The 26,183-nt window shown below is 34.1% G+C and overlaps 2 protein-coding genes across 6 annotated transcripts; both read left to right on the top strand.

Moving 5' to 3' along the window:
- Nucleotides 1–43: 43 nt before the first annotated feature.
- LOC128168289 (dynactin subunit 4-like) lies at nucleotides 44–12,042 on the top strand. Its single transcript, XM_052834495.1, has 14 exons — nucleotides 44–214; nucleotides 8,008–8,078; nucleotides 8,177–8,355; nucleotides 8,567–8,610; nucleotides 9,047–9,148; nucleotides 9,445–9,515; nucleotides 9,618–9,730; nucleotides 9,823–9,932; nucleotides 10,179–10,252; nucleotides 10,643–10,697; nucleotides 10,936–11,037; nucleotides 11,126–11,226; nucleotides 11,349–11,427; nucleotides 11,628–12,042. Exons 1-14 carry the CDS (start codon nucleotides 86–88, stop codon nucleotides 11,754–11,756), a joined length of 1,359 nt encoding a protein of 452 aa, XP_052690455.1. The 5' UTR covers nucleotides 44–85; the 3' UTR covers nucleotides 11,757–12,042.
- A 577-nt stretch (nucleotides 12,043–12,619) lies between these two features.
- Nucleotides 12,620–23,794, top strand: LOC128168287 (girdin-like). Of its 5 annotated transcripts, none has more exons than XM_052834490.1 (18): nucleotides 12,620–12,772; nucleotides 16,503–16,684; nucleotides 17,431–17,561; nucleotides 17,765–18,247; nucleotides 18,396–18,563; nucleotides 18,741–18,781; nucleotides 18,915–19,047; nucleotides 19,218–19,265; nucleotides 19,352–19,537; nucleotides 19,629–19,775; nucleotides 19,860–19,949; nucleotides 20,038–20,184; nucleotides 20,288–20,371; nucleotides 20,468–20,627; nucleotides 20,773–20,925; nucleotides 21,113–21,156; nucleotides 21,298–21,403; nucleotides 22,246–23,794. In XM_052834490.1, the coding sequence occupies exons 2-17, from the start codon at nucleotides 16,564–16,566 to the stop codon at nucleotides 21,400–21,402; spliced, it is 2,241 nt and encodes a 746-aa protein (XP_052690450.1). In that variant the 5' UTR covers nucleotides 12,620–12,772; nucleotides 16,503–16,563; the 3' UTR covers nucleotide 21,403; nucleotides 22,246–23,794. The 5 variants fall into 5 exon arrangements, with proteins under 5 accessions (XP_052690450.1, XP_052690453.1, XP_052690451.1 ...); XM_052834493.1 differs by lacking the exon at nucleotides 12,620–12,772 and adding an exon at nucleotides 13,604–13,682; XM_052834491.1 differs by lacking the exon at nucleotides 12,620–12,772 and adding an exon at nucleotides 15,518–15,592.
- Nucleotides 23,795–26,183: the final 2,389 nt, after the last annotated feature.

The raw sequence follows: 26,183 nt of genomic DNA, 5'->3' as shown, positions 1-26,183 counted from the left end.
AAATGTAAAACGAAACTGAAAGTAAAAAAAAAACAAGAAATGAAAAATCATTGTCAATTCGGCGCTTGAAGTCGACTGAAAAAAAATGTCTACATTTGTAGACGTGAATATTGTTAAATATCTCTGTTCTTGTGGGAAAAGACATCCGATATGTCGTCTCTACCTTTGTCGGCATTGTTTAAAACTTAGATGCGGAGACTGTGTGCAGCATGAGGTAATTTTAAACTATGGTTGTAAATTTATTCCAGACGTCTGGACAAGATCACTGGGATGACTAATTGATTTCCACATATCACATATGTTTCTACATCAGCAGGTAGATTACATTGTTGACGGTGCAACCCTAAGGATAATTAAAGCATACTCATGTCAGGTCTAGATACAGAATTTTCTGATTCTTAAGGTTAATCTTAAGGTTTCTCCAATATTTAATGTTTTTTATTCAATGTTAATTTTTGTTTCTAAATTTGCTAGTCTGCATATATGGCAAGAAATTGGTCCTGACTTTTACCCCTTTCTATTTGTAACTAGTAACATTGGTTACATTGGTAACAATGCTTTATTATGAATAATTTTCAAACTTTGATGTATTTGTGACAGGTTACAGTGGTTATTGGTAACATTGGTTACAAAATAGGGTTAGGTTTGGGTTTGGGTTAGGGTTAGTTTAGGGTTAGGGTAACCATTGTAACCAATGTAACCAAATAAAAAAAAACCCCTTGTAAATCATGAAAATGACTGTTACCCTATGTCACCAAGAGAATATAGCTGTAACCATTGTAACCAAATAAAATAAGACCCTCTGCTAAACAGAGAAAGGCTTTCACCTATGTTACCTCTTGTCACCAATAGATTATAGCTGTTACCATTGTAACCAAATAAAATAAGAACCCCAGCTAAACAGAAAAAGGCTTGTCACCTCTGTTACCTTTTGTCACCAATAGAATATAGCTGTAACCATTGTTACTGGATGAAATTAAACCATCCAGCGGAAAGAAAATAATCAGTTTTGTCATAGGTTATGTTACTTTTGTCACCAGAAACATGCAGTGCCTTGTTACTGGTTACAAATGAAAAGGAGTAAAAGTCAGGACTAATTTCTGGCCAATGAAATTTGCATATCTTATAATCAATATGTTTACAATTGAATTAAACTAAAATATTATTATGTTTCAAATACCGGTATTTTTTTCATGCTGTAGGAGCTTACACACGTACACTTTCAGAACAATTATAGCGTCAACTGCTCCTTAATCAAACATCCCTAATCAAACATCATATTCTTTACTGATTTCCATATAAAGTCTGTCAAAAGATTTTATGAAGCACATTTGACCAATTTTACAGTGCATTCTAATACAAGTTTTTAACCATGAAAAAAAAATACAGTTTAGCAATAGGAAATGTCTACAACTTTTTTAACTGAAAATTTGTACATTAATTTGGAATTCATGATACATTCAATTGAAATCTGAAAAAAAATAATTACTTTGCCAAGTAAAAAACTCTTGAATTATAAAGTCTGTACCTGGTATATGTTTCTATGTATGGCTTTATCAGTTTTTCATTGAATTCAGCGATTCCAACTTGAACAACTCTCTAAATTTTGCATTGTAAAGGACACAAAAAACCTAGATGATAATGTTGAAAAATAGGCGAGGTGTTCCAAGAACTTCCAAATGGAAAAAAGTTAGGGTTTTTTACCATTTTAAGTTTTCATTTGAAATCTGTTTTTATTGGTTGTAAATTTCTCCCATTTGAAAGAGATGGCATTCAAGGAAGAAAACTTTTAGCAATTTCATTTGTTCTTCTTTGACAGGTATGTGATAAGGTTGCATTCAAAGCAAACTGCAGGATTCATTAATAATTGGGAACAAAGATTCACAATTGTCTACTTTTTATATATATTTTCTCATTATGTCTCCCCTTTCAAAGGGGAGACATATTGTTTTTGTCGACTTTCTTATTAAGGTCTTCCGTTTCCAACGGAAGACCTTATTGTTATTCTTCGGATTCTTTTTCTTCTTCTTCTTCTTTTTTTTTCTTACGGTTTTTTGTGCACGCGATATCTCAGAAACGGCTCAACCGATTTGCACGAAATTTTTAGATCTTACTAACTATGTTGTGAAACTTATCGGAAAATTTTTTGGTTGATGACGTCATTTCCGTTTTTGAGATATTGGCCTTTTAATGATTTTTAGGGGGTTGGTTTGTCCAAGAGTGTTCTCATAAACTACAAAAGATATCGATTTCAAAATTTCAGTGATGATAGACAAAAGATTGCTTCTCTGAACAAACGCATTCATATTTTTCTAGCACAAGAAACACCGGCGCTCGGTAGGGCTCGAAAATTGAGATAACAAAAGCGTTCTAATTTTGCTTGGTTTTCTTAGTTTATCTCTTTTCTCGTAAATATTTTGTAAAGACATGTAGAAGAAAAAAGATTTATATTTACGAGATCTTTTGTTTGACATCAAGAAAAAGGGACTGGCCCCTAAAATTAGGGACCTAGAACCCTTTAAAGTTTTCACTTTATAACTCAAAAGCATAGCTGTCGCTGCAAAAGTTGTTCATTATGATCTAGTTAATGTCATAACAATAATATTTTGTTCGGGTATTGCGTAATATAAGTGTTAAAATCTAGACTTGTTACCATGTATTTGTGTTTTATTTGGCAAATAAACGGGGTATTAGTGCGTATAACTGACATAAAGGGTACCAGTTTATATTACGGGAATTGTTAGAACATTTTATTTAGTTTCTGGTGAAACACATTATGGATAAAAGAACCTCTTCTATGCAATGCATTTGAGTCGCATTTAAAATCTAGCTGGAATCCGTGCTGTGTATGTGAACAATTTCGTATCCATCCCTTACCCGCGGCCGAGGAAATAGGTCACGGCTGGACTAGCGAGCGGTCTACCGTTATCCGATACACAAAATTTGCGCCTTGCTGTTATGCAACCATGGGTTTATATATTAGCTGCAAACAGAAAAATTCCAATTTTAAAGATTTTACCTACTTCCATAGACAGTAAACCAGCTTACATGCGGAAAGTGTTTAAACAGTTTAATGCTTTTCTAGTAAAACACATTATGAATAGAAGAACTGTTTCTATGCAATGAATTAGAGTCGCATTTAAAAATCTAGCTGGATTCTGAGCTGTGTATGTAAACAATTTTAAGCAGCCGATCCCTTGCCTGCGGCCGAGGAAATAGGTCGCGGTTGGACTAGCGAGCGACCTAGCTATACCGTTATCCAATACACAAGATTTGCGCCTTGCTGTAATGCACACATGAGTTTATTTCTTTGCAAAAGATTATACCTTTACCCACGAATGAATTCTGTTTTGGTCTCGTAATTTCAAAAAAAAGATAGTATGACTGTCAATGAAAAAAGGTGTTACATAATTGTTCTTTGTGGTCTTGTCTATGTCATTAAATAGTTCTTTCGTTTAACAGCGCATCGATTGTGAACATTTCAGCGTGGTTTAAAACAAGAGGGTTAAACGACCACGAATTTTGACAGATTTGGCTACAAAGAGTGTAAAAAAGATGGATACAAAACACAAGTGCGATTATATCTTGTAGGAGATAAAAAATATATATAATTAATCTACGTTTGCCATAAATACAAAATTTTGATCATAAGAATATTTGAACATTTAGATCCGCCGAATATTTCTATTTCCCTTCATTGTTAGATGCTGATTTGAAATAACGTTTCGAGGTATAGTAAGTGGAGAAATTTTTTTTAAGCTGCATGTTCCGATTGGCCATTACATCTTTGTAAGATCATTCATTTGGTTTGCATGGAAAATTATTTGATACTCGTATTTACACGGAATTGATAGCCTTTTAACGTTAGAAATATTCAAAGTAAATAAATATAATTGGGCATACAAAACCCCCATAAATACATCATGGGATAGTTTAGAACGGTTAACTGTTTGGTCTCATCCTTCGAATGACCGGGTTTATTCATCCTGCATGTTTTGCATCAATATTAAACAACGTAAACTTCAAAACTATTAATGAACAAATATACACTTTTTTATCAAATAGTCATGCTGTATATTTTATTTACTATTGTCAAAATAGTAATACAATCATACTAGCTTCGGCGTAAGGGGCCAGTTTAAACACGAGGCGAAATAACGCGAAACCCTTTTATGTCGTTTATTTTGTAAATAAATTTGTTCATTGTACGGTAAAACTTGTCTAATTTGGTGGATAAAAAACTTGGCCGGAATTGCCAACTTCCTTTTAAAGATATTTGTTGCAAAATAATTATAGTATTTAATGCAGTAGGTCTTGATCGTGTATTCTTGCAAAATTTTCAATTCTTTTGAAATATATTAGATTACATCGATCTTATTTACGGTACCTATTTTCATTTTTTTTGGGGGGGGGGGGGGGGGCAATAAATCCATAACGGAATACATACCATGGAAATGCTTTTTCAATCAAATCATCGTAATTGATAATTTTTCAAACATCCGATTAACCTGAAAATTCTTAACCGGAAATTGTTAAAAACATTAACAAGTCAACAGTAGGCTGAACTAACTAATGACGAGAACTGTTTTTATGCAGGAAACAATAGATTAATATTTATATATAAATGAGAATTTTATACATAAAAAATTGAGAATTTTGACAGAATAATATGCAACTTTGTACGTGTACCCATACAACGGGGATAACAAACGATATCGGCAGTCTTACTCCTACGGTATCCTGAATCACGACCTTAAAAAAATGGGGTGAACTAAAATCTACCTATCTAATTTTGGCAAAAAATGCGTATTTATTTATAACAAGACTTAACGGTATAAACTGATATGAGCTGCTAGTTTGGATCTTTATTCACAGTTGTTTAAATCAATAGCTACGACAGAAAAAATTGTCGATAATTGAGCATTAATTATCTCGCAGAAGGCCGATCGATCGATAAGTGACCGGACTACGGGAGATAACCCTCACTAATTATAAGCATCGCGGCCGGAATAGACAAGATCCGGATTGCACAATATTTTTTAATAATACACAACATCCGGATTCAACAAGTTTCAACATGTATATTATTTTTTCATTGAAATAAGGCTTAACTGACCAGGAAAACTACTGCAACGTATATTATTACACACATACTTAGCATAACCCTCGTTTAAAAGCGTACAAATATTTTATTAAAAATCGGACCAAGCAGCTTTAACATTAAGATTTACATGTGTAAGACACTTTATTTGTCATGTGCATGATCCTGGGCATGAATTATTTTCAATACTTGTTTATTTCTCCAAAGTGATCTCTAATTCTATTCACAACTGTTGTCATTAAAAATTACGTGAGGTAAAAAAAATAAAAATTTGAGTCGATCTCAACTGTTAACTGTTATGTATCGAAGAAATCTATTGATTTATCATGTGTTACGTAATGAGGTAATTAGAATTTTAGGGGTCAAACGTTGAAAATTTGGATCACCAATATATCATTTGATATTTGACATTTCGTTTGATATCAAGAAAAGGGGACTTGCCTCTCAAATTAAGGGACCAGAGGGCTCTTAAGTCTGTTATCTATAGCTGTTTACTGAGAGATATTTTGTGAAAGGTCATAAAAGCAGAAATGTTATCTTACAGTTATATATCCAAGCAATGTAATGATTTTATCATGCGTACGTAATTAGAGGTTTTCAGAGGTCAAATGTTCAACATTTAAACACCAATATATCAGAAATGAAATATCTTTTGAAATGCAGTATAGATGAAAAGATGCTCAAAATGATGTACTAAAACTTTCTTTCCCGTATATCTCAGGAACGGTAACAAATATCTAAACACGTGTTGAACAAAATATGTTTCAAATTAAAAGACCTTTCATTTGATATCAAGTAAAAGGGACTGACCCCTCAAATTAGGGATAAAGATGGGCCTAACGTCTTTTTATCTATATAGTCATTTACTGAGAGATGTTTTTAATAGGTTCCAAAAGCAAAATAAGGTATGCAACGTACTTTGAAAAAATTACGCAGTTTGATTTTTTTTTATTTAACCTAACAATTTAATGATCTTCTCATGCGTTACCTAATTAGGGATTTTAGGGGCCAGAGGTAAAACGTTCAATCTTTTCTATCTCAATTGAAAGAATTGCAAGCATTTAAAAAAGCAACGTAAGAGAACTTATAAAGCATTACAGGAAAGCATTAGTACTCAACTACTATTTCCAGATCATGTTTTGTTGTCAGAATTTAAGTCCATGACGTCAAATCCGTTCTAAAATTCGGACGGAAGACCTCCTCGTTGCTCGCAACGAGATCGTGTCTAGTTCTTCTTCTTCTTCTTCTTATTCTTCTTCATCCAAATTTGTCCAAGCCGTAACTTAAATACCCTTTGACATTAAGACTTCAAACTTGGAACATAGGTAGATGGTATTGAGAAGGAGTGCACGCCACCAAAATTTTTGACCTTGACCTATTTTCTTTTTCAAGGTCAAGCGTTTTATAAAAAATAGAGTTTGGACTATAACACAAGATTCCTTAAACATACAAACTTTTAACTTGTATCATAGATAGATGGTATATAGTCCAGTTCAACCTTACCAAAATTTTTGACCTTGACCTTAAAATTTTATTTCAAGGTCAAATCAGAAAAAACTTCATTGTTCACCTCCTAAATATTCTTTGACAGAAGGACTTCAAACTTTACACAAAGAACAATTATAATACACTGAGGTGTACTATTGATAAATATTTGACCTTGACCTTGTTTTACTCAAGGTCAACTTGAGAAAAATAATTAAGTTTTGTCTGGGTGGTAACTTAGATACCTTTTGACATTAAGACTTCAATTTTGGAACATAGGTAGATGGTATTGAGAAGAAGTGCACGCCATCAAAATATTTGACCTTGACCTATTATCTTTTTCAAGGTCAAGCGATTTATAAAAAATATAGTCCGGACCATAACACAAGACTCCTTAATCATACAAACTTTTAACTTGTATCTTACATAGATGGTATATAGTCCAGTTCAACCTTACCAGAATTGTTGACCTTGACCTAAAATTTTTATTTCAAGGTCAAATTAGAAAAAACTTCATTTTTCACCTCCTTAATATTCTTTGACAGAAGGACTTCAAACTGTACACAAAGAACAATTATAATACACTGAGGTGTACTATTGATAAATATTTGACCTTGACCTTGTTTTACTCAAGGTCAACTTGAGAAAAAATAATTAAGTTTTGTCTGGGTGGTAACTTGGATACCTTTTGACATTAAGACTTGAAACTTAGAACGTAGGTAGATGGTATTGAGAAGAAGTGCACGCCATCAAAATTTTTGACCTTGACCTATTATCTTCTTCAAGGTCAAGCGTTTTATAAAAAATATAGTCCGGACCATAACACAAGACATCTTAATCATACAATCTTTTAACTTGTATCATACATAGATGGTATATAGTCCAGTTCAACCTTACCAAAATTTTTGACCTTGACCTAAAAATTTTATTTCAAGGTCAAATTAGAAAAAACTTCATTGTTCACCTCCTAAATATTCTTTGACAGAAGGACTTCAAACTTTACACAAAGAACAATTATAATACACTGAGGTGTACTATTGATTAATATTTGACCTTGACCTTGTTTTACTCAAGGTCAAATTAAGAAAAAATAATTAAATTTTGTCTGGGTGGTAACTTGGATACCTTTTGACATTAAGGCTTCAAACTTGGAACAAAGGTAGATGGTATTGAGAAGGAGTGCACGCCTCCATAATTTTTGACCTTGTCCAATCTTGTGTCTCAAGTTAATTCATTTTCTAAATTGTATCATATATGGATGATATCTAACATATAGCTGACTTCCTTCTTTTTCACTTATTAAATTTGCCCCATATTACAATCCTTGGGGAGAAGGGGAGACATGTGTTTTTTTGTATAAAAAAACAATACCCACTAGTTAGGTTTTGGATTCTTGATTAATTCATGTGATTTTGTTGCAGGTTGACACCCCTTACTGTCCAAACTGCTTGGAAAATATGCCATCTGCTGAGGCTAAGCTGAAGAAAAACAGGTACTTTTTACTCACAAAAAGGGTATCCCATCTATATTCTTTAAAAGGTGCATTTTATTTTGGTGAATTCTTATTGATTTGTTTGATTTCTACATTAGATGCAGCAATTGCTTTGACTGTCCCAGTTGTGGCCACACCCTGACAACTCGTGCCACTAGCACCAGTGTTCCTGACCCAGAGGACCCCAACAAGACCACGCCCAAGAAGATGTACTACATGGTGTGTGGGTTCTGTCGGTGGACAACCAGAGACGTCGGAATCCAGGACAAACCAGTAGGTTAGTGAATCAGGCTTCCCACATCTACAACAACAAAAAATAAATCAACAATGCACGTATTGCATATTGAATATCTTTGATGGAGGAAAGTAATGTTAATGTCAGTGAATATGGTATATGGCTGGATGTCTACAAATAACAACCTCATCAAAGAACAGATGTATCACTTAAACTGAAAAAAGTAACCGTAAGATCTGGTACTCTTTTACAGCCAGTGGAGGATGGGAAGACTTGGAGAACAAGGACACAAAGCAGGTGAGTGTAACAGTGTTTACCTGTCTAATACCTGTAAAATGTAACAGTGTTAACCTGTCTAATACCTGTAAAGTGTAACTGTGTTTACCTGTGTATCACCTGTAAAATGTAACAGTGTTAACCTGTCTAATACCTGTAAAGTGTAACTGTGTTTACCTGTCTATCAACTGTAAAATGTAACAGTGGTTACCTGTCTTATACCCATAAACTGTAACAATGTTTACCTGTTTATCACCTGTAAAGTGTAACAGTGTTTACCTGTCTATCAACTGTAAAGTGTAACAGTGGTTACCTAACTATCACCTGTAAAGTGTAACAGAGTTGTCTATCACCTTAAAGTGTAACAGTGTTTACCTATCACCTATAAAAGCTCACAGATCTTGTCAGAAAATTTTATGCCATTTCAAATAAGTCATTAAGAGCATTTTCATTTTAGATTTTTTCCTTGCTTGAAACCTATGAAAAAATTGCACAAAAGGAAAAGGCAGAGAAAGAGAGGAAAAAATATGTCAGAAGAAGGAGCTACCTAAGTTATGCTGTACGTAGATATTGCATTGTACAATTATAATATACATGTAGATTACTTAAATTATTAATCCCACCCAGTCTAAAAGCTTACTGAAAGTCTATTCATCCAAGTAGACATGCAAGTTATTTATTCTTTTATTTTGTATGGTTATTAAGTGCAATTTGTGACAGAAATTAAAGAAATTGAAGTCATAAAATAAATGGATACAATACAATTATAGAGGCATTTAAAAACAAATAATGCCCCTATGATAGAGCAGAAATGTACAGTATTTTATCCTAATATGTAATAATGTATATATGCAGGCTGGTATGGATAAATATGGAATGGTCTCTGTCGCTGCCAAGAGAAAGCAAGGCAATCTAGCAAATCTCAGGTTTGTACCTCTATCTAAAAAATCAAATAACAGAGCTTCTATGATTATTAGTGTAAAATTGACTATTTCTTAATTTACAACAATGTTAAATTGTTTTTTTAGCATTAAGGAAAATGAGGAAGTAAGCTTTTCTATGGTTAAGCCATCAGAAACTGTCAAAACATTTGATCCCCTCCCAGAAAGCATATTTACCGAGCCAATCCAGCTAGATAAGAGTAAGTAAGAACTAATTGCTCTTTGTACTTTATGCTTTGATCCAAGTGATTAAGTGTTTGTGAAGGATATAGAGGTAATGGTTTTTTTTCAGTGAGCACCATTAGCCAGAGACACGCCTCTGCCGACTTTCAGCCCGGTGAGAGCAGTGCCCTCTATCCTTTACACAAGCACCTGCTTATCAGAAGATCCCTAAGGTGCAAGGTAAGCTGTGTACACAAGTTTCTCAGCTAAAACATTTCTGTTGAAGTCTGGAGGTCTTTGCCTTATTCTCCAACTCAACCTTCAAGAAACAGAGAATTTGCGCAACCAGATTGTTTCACTGTTTCCTGATAAAAAGCTAGTGAGATATGTTATGCTTTATTATTTCCTGTTAACAGAATATGTAAAGGGCATCATTGTAGCAATCTTTATTGATACATGTAATATTATCTTCATTTTATTTCATAGGAATGTGAGCACAATCTGAGCAAACCAGAGTTCAACCCAATCTCTATCAAGTTCAAGATTCAACTTATTGCCTTGTAAGTTTTTGTATTTAATGCCACCATAGTGTATTTAGAGGTTTTGTATTTAATGCCACCACAGTGTATTTAGAGGTTTTGTATTTAATGCCACCACAGTGTATTTAGAGGTTTTGTATTTAATGCCACCCCAGTGTATTTAGAGGTTTTGTATTTAATGCCACCACAGTGTATTTAGAGGTTTTGTATTTAATGCCACCACAGTGTATTTAGAGGTTTTGTATTTAATGCCACCACAGTGTATTTAGAGGTTTTGTATTTAATGCCACCACAGTGTATTTAGAAGTTTCGGTATTTAATGCCAAAACAGTGTATATAGAATTGTCCACTGTCACTAATCACTAATGTTTCAAAAGAACCAAAATAATACAGAATGATTTCCTTTATCAGGCACCACATTCCTGAAATAAAGATTTTCTCACTACCAGAGCTGATTTTAAAGAAGGTAATAAAATAAATACTGGTGAAGTTCCTTTTTAGTTGACTTGAGTTTTTTTTCTTTCCATTGTGGAATGTTTTATATTCTGCTGTATGGGTGTTCCAATAGCCCAAAAACATCCTCAATAAAAAATATTATTTGAAAAGAGTATTTATTCAAGGTTCAAAATGTAAATGTACGGTACATGTGATTTTCTAATATTATTAATGATAACAAGGTCATGAAAGTTTCAATGTTTGTTCAGGAGTGTAAGGTAGTCCTGACACTGACCAACCCCAGTGCTTACAACTGTAGTATCTCCTTCCTACAGCCGGACCCCAAGGAAGACAACTTCAGCAATGCTAAGGTAAGATAATAGGGGGAATCTTTGGAGTAAATCTATCAGCCATTTCCTTACAAAGATTTCATGCCAAACCCATATTTTTCTACAATAGGTGGAGTTACCAAAGCATCCCATTGTTGTCGCCCAGAGAGATGACGCTGCTTTGTATGATGATGGAAGTCAAGGTCACGAAGCCTTTAAGGATGACCCAAGGTCAGAAAGGAGCCAGTGTTTAGTCCTGTGGTCATAGTATTATCTGTATGGATCATTGTAATGTACCGTAATAAATACCAGTAACTACAGAGTTTTAAGTGACTTATTTGTTTCTGTTCCAGTGTCATAGCTTACAGAAAGTCCAACAAAGTGGGATTTTTTATGAAGGTTAAGCCTCAAAATCCAGATGAAGATGTCAAGGTAACACTTAAAATTGATTCAGTGCAATGAAGCATAAGAAAATACTTGTGAGTTTTGTATGTACATTTGGCACCTGTTGAATGACTTCTGACTCCTAGTTTGCTAAGTGTTTTAAATTTTACCACATGTCAAAACCTATAATACTTGCATGCACAGGTAGTGATGTTGATGAACAGATATTTATGTGGTTCTATTTGTAGTTGTCCTTCTTGTTGAAGCATGAGTACAGGAACACAGCCATAGCTCTCCCCAGTGAAAACCAAGAGCCACAGATCGCCTCACTCCAGCACCAGGTCTTCATCAACCTCGGGCCACCCAAAAAGAAGTGAACAATCCCCCCTCCCCCCCCCCCCCCCCAATACTGTGGATGTTGTACCACATACCAAAAATATAGATAACATTGTGCAATATGTTGTGAATGTACATTTTATAAATATAGTAGATGATTCCAGAGGCTTATAACATTAACTCTTGGTTGCCATGCTTAGGCTTCGGTTTTCTTCCAGGTAGAATGATAATGGAGGCATGATTCCGTTTCATTGTCTGATGTCAGAATGTGTATTTATAATTGTAATGGTTTTGGTTCCACTGCTAATAAACAAAGAGATTAGTTAAGCTGTTGTTATCTTGCAGGGATATTAATATGTACTCCTGGAATAGATTTCTTTCATTCTGATAAAATCTCATTTTGTCATTATGGCAGTACCAGTAACAAAAAAGTAATGAAATGCAAAAGGCCAAAATTGTGTGTTGTCAGTGGGGTGTCCAATGTCCATTTCTAGTTTACGCATTTGATGTTAAAACCTAATTCAAACAAACATGAATGATGATTTTCACAAAGTTTGAGCGCACTTGTTCTGAAGAAGAAGAAACACAATAAGATAAAAAAGTGAACGAACATGCAGACGGACGCCGGACAAATTCAGCTCAGGTGAGCTTTAACGGGTGTAGCCCGATAAGAATGGCAGTGTGTACAATGTAATATCAAAATGCTGTAAAAATATGACATGTAAATGGATAGAGTCTGTATTATATCATAGAGCAGTTTAAGGAACAGTCATAAAAATTGTAACTTGCAATTGTCCCTTGCAGAAAGCGCTTATGTTTTGCTCCAATCAAATTAAACTGCGACTTCTTTTATTAATTTAATACTTAGACATAAGTGCGCTTTGGCCCGTGTCCTTAAATGTAAACAATTCGATCAACGAGGAAGTTTGATAGTAATTTGTATCGCATTGAGGAGAGGACTCAACCCGGAAGTTATAGAAGTGTTTTATTTAAGCACGACCAGTCTAAACTTCACACGGAATTCATTTAAGTTCGGAGGAATAATTCCAAAAACGTAGTAAGTCACTAGGCGCATGCTGATAAAGTAATTATCCATGTGTGGGTTTGCTATAAAGTTTTACGTATGAAGGTGCCCCTTCCTCTTTTTCATACAGTTGGTATTTGTCAATCCATTTTGCTTTGGAGTCTCTATAAAAGTGTTAATTCACTATGTTTTGTAGTATCTCAAAAATCCTTAATTTACTATGCTTTCGGGTATCTAAAAAACCGTACAAACCTCGCGAAATATTTTTTCGATCGCGAATATGATATTTTCATGATGTAGATATTTTTAGATCATTTTGTTCGAGTGTAATCTCTGCATGTGAGTCCTATGCCAGAAGAGAATATGAAATAAACAAGAAAATATATTTCTCAAATATTTAAACTACCGGCAGTCATATGGTTCTGTTTACAAAAGGACATTTTATTTTTGGTAAGGGTTGTTTTCATTTGCATTCTTTGTCTTCTTTTAATCAATTTACTGTTGTGAAGATGTCATTTTAAAAAGTTGATGACCATTTATGTTACCATTATACATCATATGGCATAGGCACTCCACTCTTTACTTCATTGCCTTGTTACTCCAAATCAGACCATTGATCCTTATAGGAAAAACACTTTAGTGCAAGACCTGGTGACCTAAGTATAAATTCTGTGGAAAATTGTTACAAAAAAACCCCGAACTATACTTCTTAAAAAATTATACTTTAGAGTCGTTTTAATTCATCTTAATTGGTAGTGTTAGATGTTCACGGATCGCCAAACTGACACTGCTGTGGGGTTATTTTTGTAGGTAATACACAACAATTGCCAAATATACCCAATAGCAAGCTGCTTATTTTTCATATAGTTAGCCATTCAGAAACTTGAGGCGTCCCACAATCACAACAGTTCCCAACAGGAAAGACTCAATTCTTATTATATATGTATAAATCTGAATGTGTTTATGTGGCTTCTTAAATTTCGTTCACCAGAGAGGCTAATTGAGTTTTTCTGTTCATCCTTTATTTGCAAATCAAAGATGACAACACAATCTATAGCCATCTCACTTGTTTCCGTATCGCCTTCGGTATCTCACATCTTCCAGCGTCCGTACGTCCGCCTGTTAACTGTTAACACGACTTCATCTCTGGATTTCCTGAGCCCGATTCTACCTATCTTGTCACAAAGAACATTGGGTGAAGGTGATGCTAATTGATAAAATAACGGAACACGCCTTTCTAAAAAATAAATGATAAAAAAAAATACGTAAATAGGGTTGGTTTTTCTCAAGAATCTCTGCAACAACTAGAAATGCTAATATATTCAGCATATAGTGAATATTTGTATGTTCCAAGTCGTTTAAATGGCGCCTCCACCCCTCCCAAACAATAGGAGCTTGAAGAAGTGCAAATTTTGTAGGAATATTATTATATATAAAATATAGTTTAAATTCTCTTCTAAAGATCTACAATGCTACCATTTATTTTATCAAAGTACTAGCATACTGATATAGTGTAGATTCTTAACCGTTACCTTCGACCAATATATCTAATCGGGCTCTATGAGAGCTGCAAAGTTCTACTAGAATAAGATTTCGTTCCTTTTTTTAATTTACTTCTCAAGAACTACAATGATATAATTTTTGCAATTTATGATACTGTTATAAACGCATATATATATATATATATATTTTTTTTTCATTAGGTTTATTGCATATCCTTGATTGATCAAAAAAACCCATTTTCCGAAAATGGAAAAACATGCAGATCTCTTCTCTTCTTATCGACTGCATGCCTGGGAACCCTAATGATGATTACATGGCCCCCCATGGGGGGGGGGGGGGGGGCTGGTTTTAATCTGACTGAATCTAAATTTGTTTTATCTTGGTAAAATCATCCTCATATGCATTTATTTATCGATTCTCTTCTTTAAAGAATGCAGTCTCATGCTTCTGTGCTTAGAGTCATGGCCGGATTAAAATAAAAGCACCCCCCCCCCCAAAAAAAAGACAACACCCAGAGATCTTTGAATCATGTGAGCTTTGTTGCCCGTGAGCCCCCTGTTATAACCTATGAAATACAAATCTGCAGTCCATCATGAACTTCAAATACTGGGTAGAAATATATGGGCCTAAATCTGTCGATTTATTTCTTCGTTAATCTTTTCTTTGTCATGATTTTAATTTCAAAAAACCCAGCTATTTGTAATAGTTATTTTTTTTTCTTCATTTGAAATCAAAAACATTCAAGGTTGTTTTATACAGCTGTAATCAATTCAAATCAATTAATTGATAAAAACCACATGTGGCGCAAGTCAAATGTACAGTATACAAATAAAGTAAGAACATAATTTTTTTATGTGAAATGATTTATAGGGACATCCAATTATAGGATGCTGACTCCGGATAAAGCTCCATAGATCTATAGGAATTTCATGATATAAAGGTGGAACATTAGCTAGCTAGGTTTGTTTGAAATGAAATGTATTTCTGTATTATGGAGGGTTGACACAAAAAAAGTCTAAACGTGTCCTTTGTTATCTTTTCGTGATAAACACTGATAAAGCCATGGAAAAAATGTTTAATTTGAGTGAAATATTAATTTAAATATACTCAGATACTATACTTTCACGTTTGCGTATTAACTGAAGCTATAAACAGTATCCTTCAATTAGGTAATTAAGATTATTATTTTTCCACGTCATGAAACTACGAAACCATCCGTCAAGTCAAGAGATGTCGATATACCTAATTTGCATCAATCTATTTTTGGAAACATAGGGGAATTCCCTTCAGTTCCGCAATATCAAAGGTTGTACCAAGTAACGGTTCTTGCGCCATGTGTGGATATCATAAGTAAGTAAACATGATAAGGAATACATTTAAGGTATATTATATCGCATTTTAATCGTCTATTCTATCTTCACTTTCTGTGAAGAATTTTAAAACTATTTTCGTTTTCGTACATTTTGATTACGTCGCTCAAGGAAATGAATCGCTTGTCCAATAAAATTTTGAAAGGAAAACCGTAAAATTACGACCTGTTAATTCTGTTTACATTCCTAGCTTGAAAAAAATACCCCAAAGTAAGTAACATATTTGACTTGTTTTTGTTTTCTGTAAAGTAAACATAATATCAACATGGATACCGTCTCATTGTGTTCTCTACATTGTCGAGTCTATTTTCATTTTCAGTGAAACGCTACTCTTGAATTTCAAACATATGTTTCATTGTTGTTACAGAGTTTTGCATGTAATTTGGAATCCTGTAACACAATGATACTCTACTTTTCAGAAATGGATCTATTATTTTTGGTGATTCATTAGGTGATAGGTAACAATCGCACTATACCAAATTGAACTCGATGATTCATATAAAAACACATGATGAAGTAGTGTTGGCTTTAATCAAAGTGGGAATTTTGTCCCACCCCCGGAAATACCAATCTCCGCAAAGTATTTTTATACCTTATTTTGCGAAAGTTGTGAATATAAAAGTATATAATGTAATTTTGTCTATAAAAAAACATCTTATAACTGCCAGTAATTTTTGGGATCAGTGTATTTTATTTTGTAACTCTAAAGCAAGTCTGTCAGATGTTAATTTGACATATATTTGAATTTTCATTCATAATTGTATTCATATGTGTCAGTATGCCTAGCGGTGTTTTATGTATGACCTGTTAATGACGATGATTATGTAAATAGCATTAAATTATTCAAGACAATTCTTGTGGTTAAACGTTCACACACTCTTTATTTACAGAATGATATTAGAAATTCTGTAACAAACAGTATGCTTTCGACGGGGAATTTTACCACTGAAAATGTACCACCATGCCACCCAAACTTCTTTGCCAATCTGCACTAGTGATGCCCACAAACTTCAGGAACTACAAGAAGAGAACGAACTTCTACGAGGAAAAATTCGAGGATACTTAACTTTAGGTTGTCATTTTAATTTCATCTTTTAATGTTTAAATCTGTAAATGGCGGATTTCTGATGCATGATAGGCAGGTACATATTTTTTCTAATACAAATGTGACAACATGGTCTGAGTCCCCTTGTTTAAAATTTCTTCCAATCTAAATCAAGGACATTACTTCAGGTTGTTATTTCAATTTCATCTTTAATGTTCTAAATATTTTGATTATTGAATGCACTTTAGGCAAATATATCTATTGTTACAAATGTTACTGGTTACTCCCTGTGTTTAAGAGTTCTGCCCATCTAGATCTCAGAGATTTTTGTAACCAATAAATGGTTAAAAAAAGGGAGGTTAAAATGAGAGCAGCAGTCAGACACTGGTCCCTTATTGTTTTAAACAATGTACATGTAGTCTTTTCCATGGCTATTGTGTATTCCACATGTATTGTTTAGACTATTAATTATTGAAAGTAATCAGTGTGGAAAAAGAAAACTCATGTATATTTACACATGCAGTTCATTGGGGAATAATTTGAGAACACAAACTCCAAAAGAGTTTTGGTAATGTATTTACAGTTAAGGGAAAAAAGTTAAAACCCAATTTTAAGCATTGTTCTTTAAATGGTTTATGTAAAAAGTAAGAAGTATTAAATGAGGGATTTTAATAAAAATAATTTTCTGTTGATATAAGATGATTTATTTTAAACTAATATTGATTGATGCTAAAACTAAAGCATTGAGTGATATATTTTGGTTGTTGTTTCAGGAAATTTGTTTTTAGAGAAAAAAGACGAGTGTAAAGCACTTCAAGAGGAAAATTTAGCTCTCAAGAAAACATTAGAAAAATTGCAAACCACCAGCCAGTCCCAGAATAACAGAATGAACCAAGAACAAGAGGTGAACAGATTAAGCTTATGAACATGTCAAGTACAAGAACCTAGTGTCAAGTTATATAATCAGTTACATCTACTGTCAGTAATAGCTGTGTTATGAGTAAAATAATTATCTTAACCTTTTAAAAAGACACTTAAAATTCATCTTTGAAAAAACAAGATAACTGTTCCTGAAAGTTATATTTGAAAGATGTTTTGTGTTTACAGAAGAAGCAGACTCTGCCTGTCAAGGATAAAACCTCTGATCCTCTCACTAGCATTAACAAACCTCCGAACCAACAACCCACAGAGCAGTTTCCGAGTTACATCCACAACTCTGCACCTGCCTCTAACTCCTCTCCCGGTAAATGTGATGGTGAATGGACGCAACTCTCGGAGAACGACAAAATGCCAACCCAAGAATCACTAAGTTATGAGAACCCAACAAGAAAGAGTAGGAGCACTGTAAACTCAGAATCCAGCTCAACTAGTTTTGAGAGAATAGACCCTTCTCCTTCTGTTTCATTCTTAGAGCACATGAATGGCCAACCCAACTCCTCTTCCAACCTAAACCGACAGCTTTCAACCAAGGTGAATTATAGTTCTGGCAACAGCCTAAACCTAATGGAGTTTCCGTCAATGTCAGAGTCGAATCATGTCATAAGTAGCCCTCAAGAAGAACTGTTTGATCCACTGATAGCTGAGGCTGTTGTAAGTTATCTGTAGAATTGATGAAGAACCAGTGCAAATTTTAAATTTTATGTGGAAAAAGTTTTTATTTTCTACTATTAAGGAAAATATGTTTGTCCTATTTCAAGATTGCAGAATTATGAATTTTAAATGGTGCATTTAATTGCAGTCAAACGAAGATCACAAAGATGACGAAATTATTTTGAGCATTAAAGTAAGCCAAGTAGCAGTTGCCATGGACTTGACAACAGACGGCCCTGCAGAGAGAATGAGGAAATTTCTGGAAGAGCTCGTTCCAGAAATAGAAAAACAGGAAGAGGAAACCCAAAAGTACAAGGTCTGAGAGCATCATACAGTCAATTTTTATCAATAATCCAACAAAACAGATATAAAATGCAGCAAAGAATACCACTGGTTAAATGCCGTGTATGAATCCTCTATTGAATGAAGAGAATATGTTTCGTTAGACATGTACATTTGTCCATTCATCTGATGTTTTCTCTCTAATTTTCAGACTTGCAATTTAGCTTTGAAAGAAGAGGTTGATAATCTAAAGTAAGATTGAGATCAAATGTACAAATTAAACAAAGATAATATCACTGCTTATTTTGAATCTTTGACAAACTTTAGATATACCAGCAATGTGTTTGTCCTTAAGCATCATTTGAATGCTCTCTCTTTTGTACAGGTCTGACAGACAGAGTTTACTACATAAGATTCAGGTGTTGGAACACCAGGTGAACAACGTCAGTATGGGGTCCTCCATGTCATCCCAGACCCAGGTGTTGGACTGGGAACAGCACAGACAGACAGGCAGACAGGTACAGTACAAACAGCTGCTAGATTAACACATTGGAAGTAATCATTACTGAAGCAAAAGTTAATATAACTATGTTATCTAATATTTTACTGGACTTTTGATAATGGCTTTGATGCATGTGTTTGTACATATTGAACTTGCATAGTTTATTTTATATTACAAATTGAATAGAAAATGGAAAATGGACTCATGGTTGGAAAGGAGCAAGAACTTGAAAAAGTAAGTAAATGTCTATTTATCTCTTTAAAGAATTCATCTGATTGTATTTAGAGAGTATGAAAAACTTAATTTGTATGGTTTTATAGTTACAGAGGGAAACACAGAAATGGCGGGACTATTTCAGTCAGTGGACAAGAGATAAGGAGAAGCTAAAAGCAGAAAATGACAAACTAAGGTCAGAAATCTCTAACTTCAAGACTCAGGACCTGAAGAGGCAAGAAGAGTTTGACAAGATACTGCTAAACGCCAAAGAAAGAACAACAGAGGCAGAGGTAAAATTTATACTTCTAATAAATTTTTTTGTCGTTGAAAATTTTGTATTAAAAAAGCGAATAGTTTTGAAACCTTGAATTATCTTTGAAGGCACAAAGGGAAGAAGTTCAACAAAAGCTAGACAGGCTGATCTTGAAAATGGCAGCTCTGGAGGCTGAGGTTCATGAGAAGACAGACATTATAAGCCTACTGAATCGAGACAAAAACACATTGGAAGCAGAAGTCACAGCACTAAGGGTAAGTCCTATTCCCTGATCATACAGTTTGGTCACCCTTCTCAGTGGAAAGATATTAATATGGATATTTTTTTGTGTTATTTAGAGGACAGGAAATGGAATTGGTATGATGGACCTGACAGGAAATCACAGTAATGAGGATCTACAGCAAGAAAATGCAGTCCTAAGAGAACAAGTAGGAGCAGTACTCATAAAGTTCCTAAATGAATGAGTTGTGTACCTTTACAGATGGTTCAATTACCTCATGTTTTCTCTTCTGATAGTTAACAGTTTTTAAAGAAGACTTTGATCGAGAGAGAAGTGACCGTGCTTCTGCTCAATCAGCTAAAGACGATCTCCGTAAAGAATTGGAGACTGAGCAGAGAAAAGTTCGCACTCTCCAGGATCAGTTTAAACAGGCTGAGAGACATGTGAGGCTTCATTTCATTGCCATGGTTACTGCTTAACATTCACACCGACCTTGAGACAGAACATTGTCTAGCTGAGGACTAAACTTTGTGATTTATCTTGCAGATTCACAGTGCAGAAAAGAAATTGAAGCACTACATGACTGAAAATACACAGTTGACAAAAGAGAACCAAAGACTGAAGAAAGAGGTAGATTAGTTTTACTGCTATTGATCAGATTAACATGTAGATGTTTTGATAAAATAAAATAAAAGCCAAGATTTTTTTATATGGTATCATTCTTAGCTTCAGCATGAAAAGGATCGCAACGCTCAGCAGCAATATTACCAGATGATGAATAGACCACCAGTCCCAGAATATGGGACACCCTACAGAGCCCAGCCCGAGACAGACCCAATGGCAAAGCCAGTACCCCCATACATGTTCAAGACTGGATACGCTCACAGTAAGAACATTAACAGAATACAAATAATACAATTCTTCAAAGCTTTAAAGATGTAGAGAACTAACTTTTTAGGGCAAAACAAAAAATCACAGTTGAAAATCTTTGTACTTAGTGCATGGCTAATTTGTTATTGTTTGCTGATTAGATGGATTGGGTGAATTCTCTCGACCCCAAATGAGCAATAAAGCCCAGCTTTCCCCGGAACAGCTTCCAGGAGCGTGGGGGTGCCCCCATTGTACATACACAAACCACCCTTCCCGAACAGTCTGTGAAATCTGTGGAAACATCTTCACAAAGGGTATGGATCTGTTGCTTGAAGAGTTGGCTCCCAAACTTAATGCTTTCTCTTTTTGTAAAATCCATGGTTATAGAAATGTGTAATTTGCATAATGTTAGTTTTTAAAATATTTTAGAATTAAAAAAAATCAGTAATGTTGACTACAAAACTGAATTTCTTTCAACATCTTGTAATCCTTCTGTTTCAGAAGAACTTCAAAACTATTACCATCCAAACTCCAATCATTCCCAGGTATATACAATTATTATCTTAATGGATTTATTCGTATTTTTTAGTATGTTATATTTACCATGTCAGAATTACAAGAATGACGATCCTTGCATTGATATGGCTGCTTATTTTATTCTGAATGTTGACATTTTCTGTTGACAGCCATTAATGGCGCGCGGAGACACAATGACACCTAGTGGTGAGGATCCACCTGACTTGTGTACAGACTCTGGACTGAAGGCAGCAGCAGCAGTCAACTGTCACTAATGTATGTGTACACGAAATTGTATTTGTCACTAATGTTTGTGTACACAAAATTGTAATTGTCACTAATGTATGGGTACACAAAAATACAATAGTTACTATAAATGTACATGTATGAGTACAAGGAATTATTACCATCACTGTGTTTGTGTACATAATCTAGCTTATACTTCATCCAAATAGTGACTGTAGGAAAATGATATGCAGTGATTTTGTGCTTAGTTTCTAGGTCAGAGGTCAAGGTCATTGCAGATATCTGTGTTAAATCCTTTTTTAGCACTTACATGTATTTTATTTTCTCCCCTTGACAACTTCCAGTTCATACCTTACCCAAAGAGTGCTTGTAGATAAAAGTGTTTGTCAAAGGGCAAATTCAGTACAGTTTTCAATATAAATTCTTTGTATGTGTACATTTTCTTTTGTCTAATCCAGTTTATGCTTCAACTTAAGGGTAATTGTGTTAAGGATGCAGCGACCTTAACAAAAGTGTTTAAAAGTCCCATTCATCTAAATGTGCTGTACTTTTATTGAGGCCCATTGAGATTGTCACCATCTCTATGTATCATCTAGTTTGTATAGTAGAAATTACATATTCATGTAATCTGCAAGTTAAACATCCCTTACCTTTAATCCAAAATATTGTGTACAATCTATTATTAATTGGAAATGCAATGAGTTGGTATGAACCTACATTGTTTTTAGTTACTGTCATCCCTATATGTTCATTTATATCATAGGGAGCCCACAAATTCCAATCTCATTTTGTTGCTGCTGTGCTAAAATGTATATGTGTTGTAGAATTGATCCAATCAGTCATTAACATCTCAGATGTTTGTTTCTTTACAGATTCTTCAACCTAAGACAGACATTGGATGTGAACAATATTAATGACAGTTGCTGTTGACTCTATGTCTATCACTGTCTCTCTGTATGTGATACCATCTAACAGACTCCAAAAAGTCAAACTTTAGTTTTAATCTCAGTGTATTTTGGGAGTACCAAATATTTCAATGACAAGCTCAAAAAGCTTGTCATTGAACTATTTTGTACTTGCAAAATCGCTAAGATTAAAATGAAAATCAAATATTACCCCAAATATTTGATCCCTGCATTTCGACCCCATTCTCAGGTCAGAGCAGGGAGAGTGAGTAAACAAATGCCTTCATTCCAAGCAATTTTGTGTGCTGTGAAGATTCAACCTGACATTTGCAGCTGAATAAATAGTAAGAACTGTTTACAGATTCAAGAATCGGCCAGATTAAGGAGCCAGTCATCTGTGTGGTTTATTGTGTTGATTTAATCAAGGAGCTGATATGATTGAGGGATCGGTCAGATTAAGAATTTGGTCAAATTTAGGAGTTAACAGAATTAAAGAGTTTACTGGATTGAGGAGCGGTCAAGATTGAGGGGTCATATCCTTCTTTGAGATATTGTAAGAACCAACAAAGAGAAGACCTTGTGAATTTATAAACCTAGCTGTGAGCCAGAGCAGACATAACACCAGCAACAATTTCTCCCCCAAAGATATAATGTGATGATAAATACCAAGATGTTAGAATAGAACTAACTACTTTCTGTGGATATGAAACTTTAAATACCAGGAACAAATCATTAAGGGTCAATTTCCAGTAGTGAAGAATTTGAAGGTCCATCAAAAAACAATGATCCAACAACAGTCAATTGACGGAGAAGTCCAAAGTGTAGAGGAGCATTGTAAAACTCTGTGCAAAAAATTCAATAGCTTGTTTTGGAGATTTCTGATTTCTTGTTGTGCTTTGTTTAGTATATCATAGAATTTTTTCTGTAGTTTAATTAATCTTTCAATGGTTGTTCGTATTGTACGTTTTGTAGATAAACATTTATTGTTTTACTCACTTTGATTTATTAGTGATTTATCATGTTCTTTAAGCCACTATTCTTTTTCCTGTTTTATACATCAATATTTATGTTATTAAAATTTAGTGTTTTATGCTTCTTCTGTATATGTGATGGAAAATCAATATATTTTGTTTTAATAGAAATTTGAATTTTGAATGTGAGAATTGAGAATTGTCTGTAAACATTTCGTGATTTGAAAATTATTCAAAAAAATTGTCACAGTTGTAATAGTCAAGGCTAAGCATCTATTCCAGAATATGTAGATAAAATTTAACATGTGGGAGACCATTGTAGTAAACTCGGTTTAGTTGTTAATCAAACCTTAAATTTTTACTATTCTAAATCAACAAGTTTCTTCAGAATCTATGCGTAACTTTGATATGTTTAATGATAGTAATTTTTTAATGTATAGTTTAATGGTTAAAGTGTACTGAAATGAAATATACATGAATTTTGTTTTTTCCTATTTAGTGTATTATGTATGATGATTTGTTGAATAAAAAATGATGTATACAAAGTTGTCCTTTAAAATCAGTTATAATTTAGTACTGACAAACAGTACTAACTAAACACCATATCTAAACAATCCATGTGGTTTTACAGTTATCTTTAAGTACTGGCAAACAATACTTCCTAAACAGTACCTGTAGACATTAGTTCTTGTGGTTTGTCAGTTACATATACTTACTGACAACATTATTACCTGCACAGTACCTATAGACATTAGTTCTTGTAGTTTCTCAGTTACAAATACTTACTGACAACAGTTCTACCTGAACAGCACATGTAGATATTAGTTCTTGTGATCTGTCAGTTCTTGTGGTTTGTCAGTTTTCTGTACCTTCTGACAAACAGAACTACCTGAACAATACCTGTAGACTTTAGTTCTTGTAATTTGTCAGTTATATGAACGTACTGACAAACATTACTACCTGCACAGTGCAAACTGTAATACCTGAACAATACTTGAAGACTTTAGTTCTTGTGATTTGTCAGTTATCTGTATGTACTGACAAGCAGTAAAACCTGAACTGTACCTGTAGACAGTAGTTCTTGTGGTTTGTCAGTTATATGTACGTACTGACAAACCTGACTACCTGAACAAAACCTGTTGACTTTAGTTCTTGTGATTTGTCAATTATACTGCCAAACACTATTACCTGCACAGTACCTATAGACATAAGTTCTTGTGGTTTGTCAGTTATCTGTACGTACTGAAAAACAGTAAAACCTGAACAGTATTTGTAGACACAAGTTCTTGTGGTTTGTCAGTTATCTGTACGTACTGAAAAACAGTAAAACCTGAACAGTATTTGTAGACATAAGTTCTTGTGGTTTGTCAATTATATGTACCTACTGACAAACAGTACTACCTGAACTGTACCTGTAGACTTTAGTTCTTGTGATTTGTCAGTTATCTGTATGTACTGACAAACAGTAAAATCTGCACTGTACATGTAGCCTTTATAGTTCTTGTGATTTGTCAGTTATCTGTATGTACTGACAAACAGTAAAACCTGAACAGTACCTGTAGACTTTAGCTCTTGTGGTTTGTTAGTTATCTGTACGTACTGACAAACAGTTCTACCTGAACAGTATCTGTATTTATAGTTCTTGTGGTTTGTCAGTTATCTGTACGTACTGACAAACAGTACTACCTAAACAGTATATGTAGACAACAGTCAATGTGGTTTGTCAGTTATATGTACATACTGCATGTATGTACTGAAAAACAGTGCTACCTGAACAGTATCTGTAGACATTAGTTCTTGTGGTTTGTCAGTTATATGTACGTACTGACAAACAGTAATACCTGAACAATACCTGTATAAATTAGGTCTTGTTATTTGTCAGTTACATGTACGTACTGGAAAACAGTAGTACCTGAACAGTATCTGTAGACATTAGTTCTTGTGATTTGTCAGTTATATGAACGTACTGACAAACAGTTAAACCTGAACAGTATTTGCAGACATTAGTTCTTGTGGTTTGTCAGTTCTATGTATGTACTGAAAAACAGTAATACCTGAACAATACTTGCAGACTTTAGTTCTTGTGGTTTGTCAGTTATCTGTACGTAATGACAAACAGTTCTTCCTGAACAGTATCTGTAGTTATAGTTCTTGTGGTTTATCAGTTCTTGTGGTTTGTCAGTTATCTGTACCTTCTGACAAACAAAACTACCTAAACAATACTTGTAGACTTTATTTCTTGTGGTTTGTCAGTTAAATGAACGTACTGACAAACATTAATACCTGCACAGTACCTATAGACATAAGTTTTTGTGGTTTGTCAGTTATCTGTACGTACTGACAAACAGTACTACCTGAACAGTATTTGCGGACATAAGCTCTTGTGGTTTGTCAGTTATCTGTACGTACTGACAAACAGTACTACCTGAACAGTATTTGCAGACATAAGCTCTTGTGGTTTTTCAGTTATCTGTACGTACTGACAAACAGTACTACCTGAACAGTATTTGCAGACATTAGTTCTTGTGGTTTGTCAGTTATATGTACGTATTGACAAAAAGTTCTACCTGAACTGTACCTATAGACATTAGTTCTTGTAGTTTGTCAGTTATCTGTACGTACTGACAAACAGTACTACCTGAACAATACCTGTAGACATTAGTTCTTGTAGTTTGTCAGTTATATGTATGGAGTGACAAACAGTACTACCAAAACAGTATCTATAAACAACAGTCAATGTGGTTTGTCAATAATATATGAACGTACTGCTGTATGTACTGACAAACAGTGCTACCTGAACAGTATCTGTAGACAACGGTCAATGTGGTTTGTCAGTTATATGTATATACTCTACCTGAGCAATACCTATTGACATTTGTTCTTGTGGTTTGTCATTTATCTGTACGTACTGACAAACAGTTTTACCTGAACAGT

This window comes from Crassostrea angulata, chromosome 10, assembly GCF_025612915.1.
Source record: "Crassostrea angulata isolate pt1a10 chromosome 10, ASM2561291v2, whole genome shotgun sequence".
NCBI classification, from domain to species: domain Eukaryota; kingdom Metazoa; phylum Mollusca; class Bivalvia; order Ostreida; family Ostreidae; genus Magallana; species Magallana angulata.
The sequence above is the reverse complement of the archived record's forward strand: the minus strand, read 5'-3'. Positions and strand labels throughout refer to the sequence as shown.

Bases quoted from the DNA above. Each gene is read 5' to 3' on its own strand.
- LOC128168287 (XM_052834490.1), top strand. From the start codon at position 16,564: ATGTACCACCATGCCACCCAAACTTCTTTGCCAATCTGCACTAGTGAT. The intron at 19,538-19,628 runs GTAAAATTTATA...TTATCTTTGAAG, and splicing joins AAAGAACAACAGAGGCAGAG to GCACAAAGGGAAGAAGTTCA. The intron at 20,185-20,287 runs GTGAGGCTTCAT...TTTATCTTGCAG, and splicing joins TTAAACAGGCTGAGAGACAT to ATTCACAGTGCAGAAAAGAA.
- LOC128168289 (XM_052834495.1), top strand. From the start codon at position 86: ATGTCTACATTTGTAGACGTGAATATTGTTAAATATCTCTGTTCTTGT. The intron at 8,611-9,046 runs GTGAGTGTAACA...TTTTCATTTTAG, and splicing joins AGAACAAGGACACAAAGCAG to ATTTTTTCCTTGCTTGAAAC. The intron at 11,038-11,125 runs GTAAGATAATAG...TTTCTACAATAG, and splicing joins ACAACTTCAGCAATGCTAAG to GTGGAGTTACCAAAGCATCC.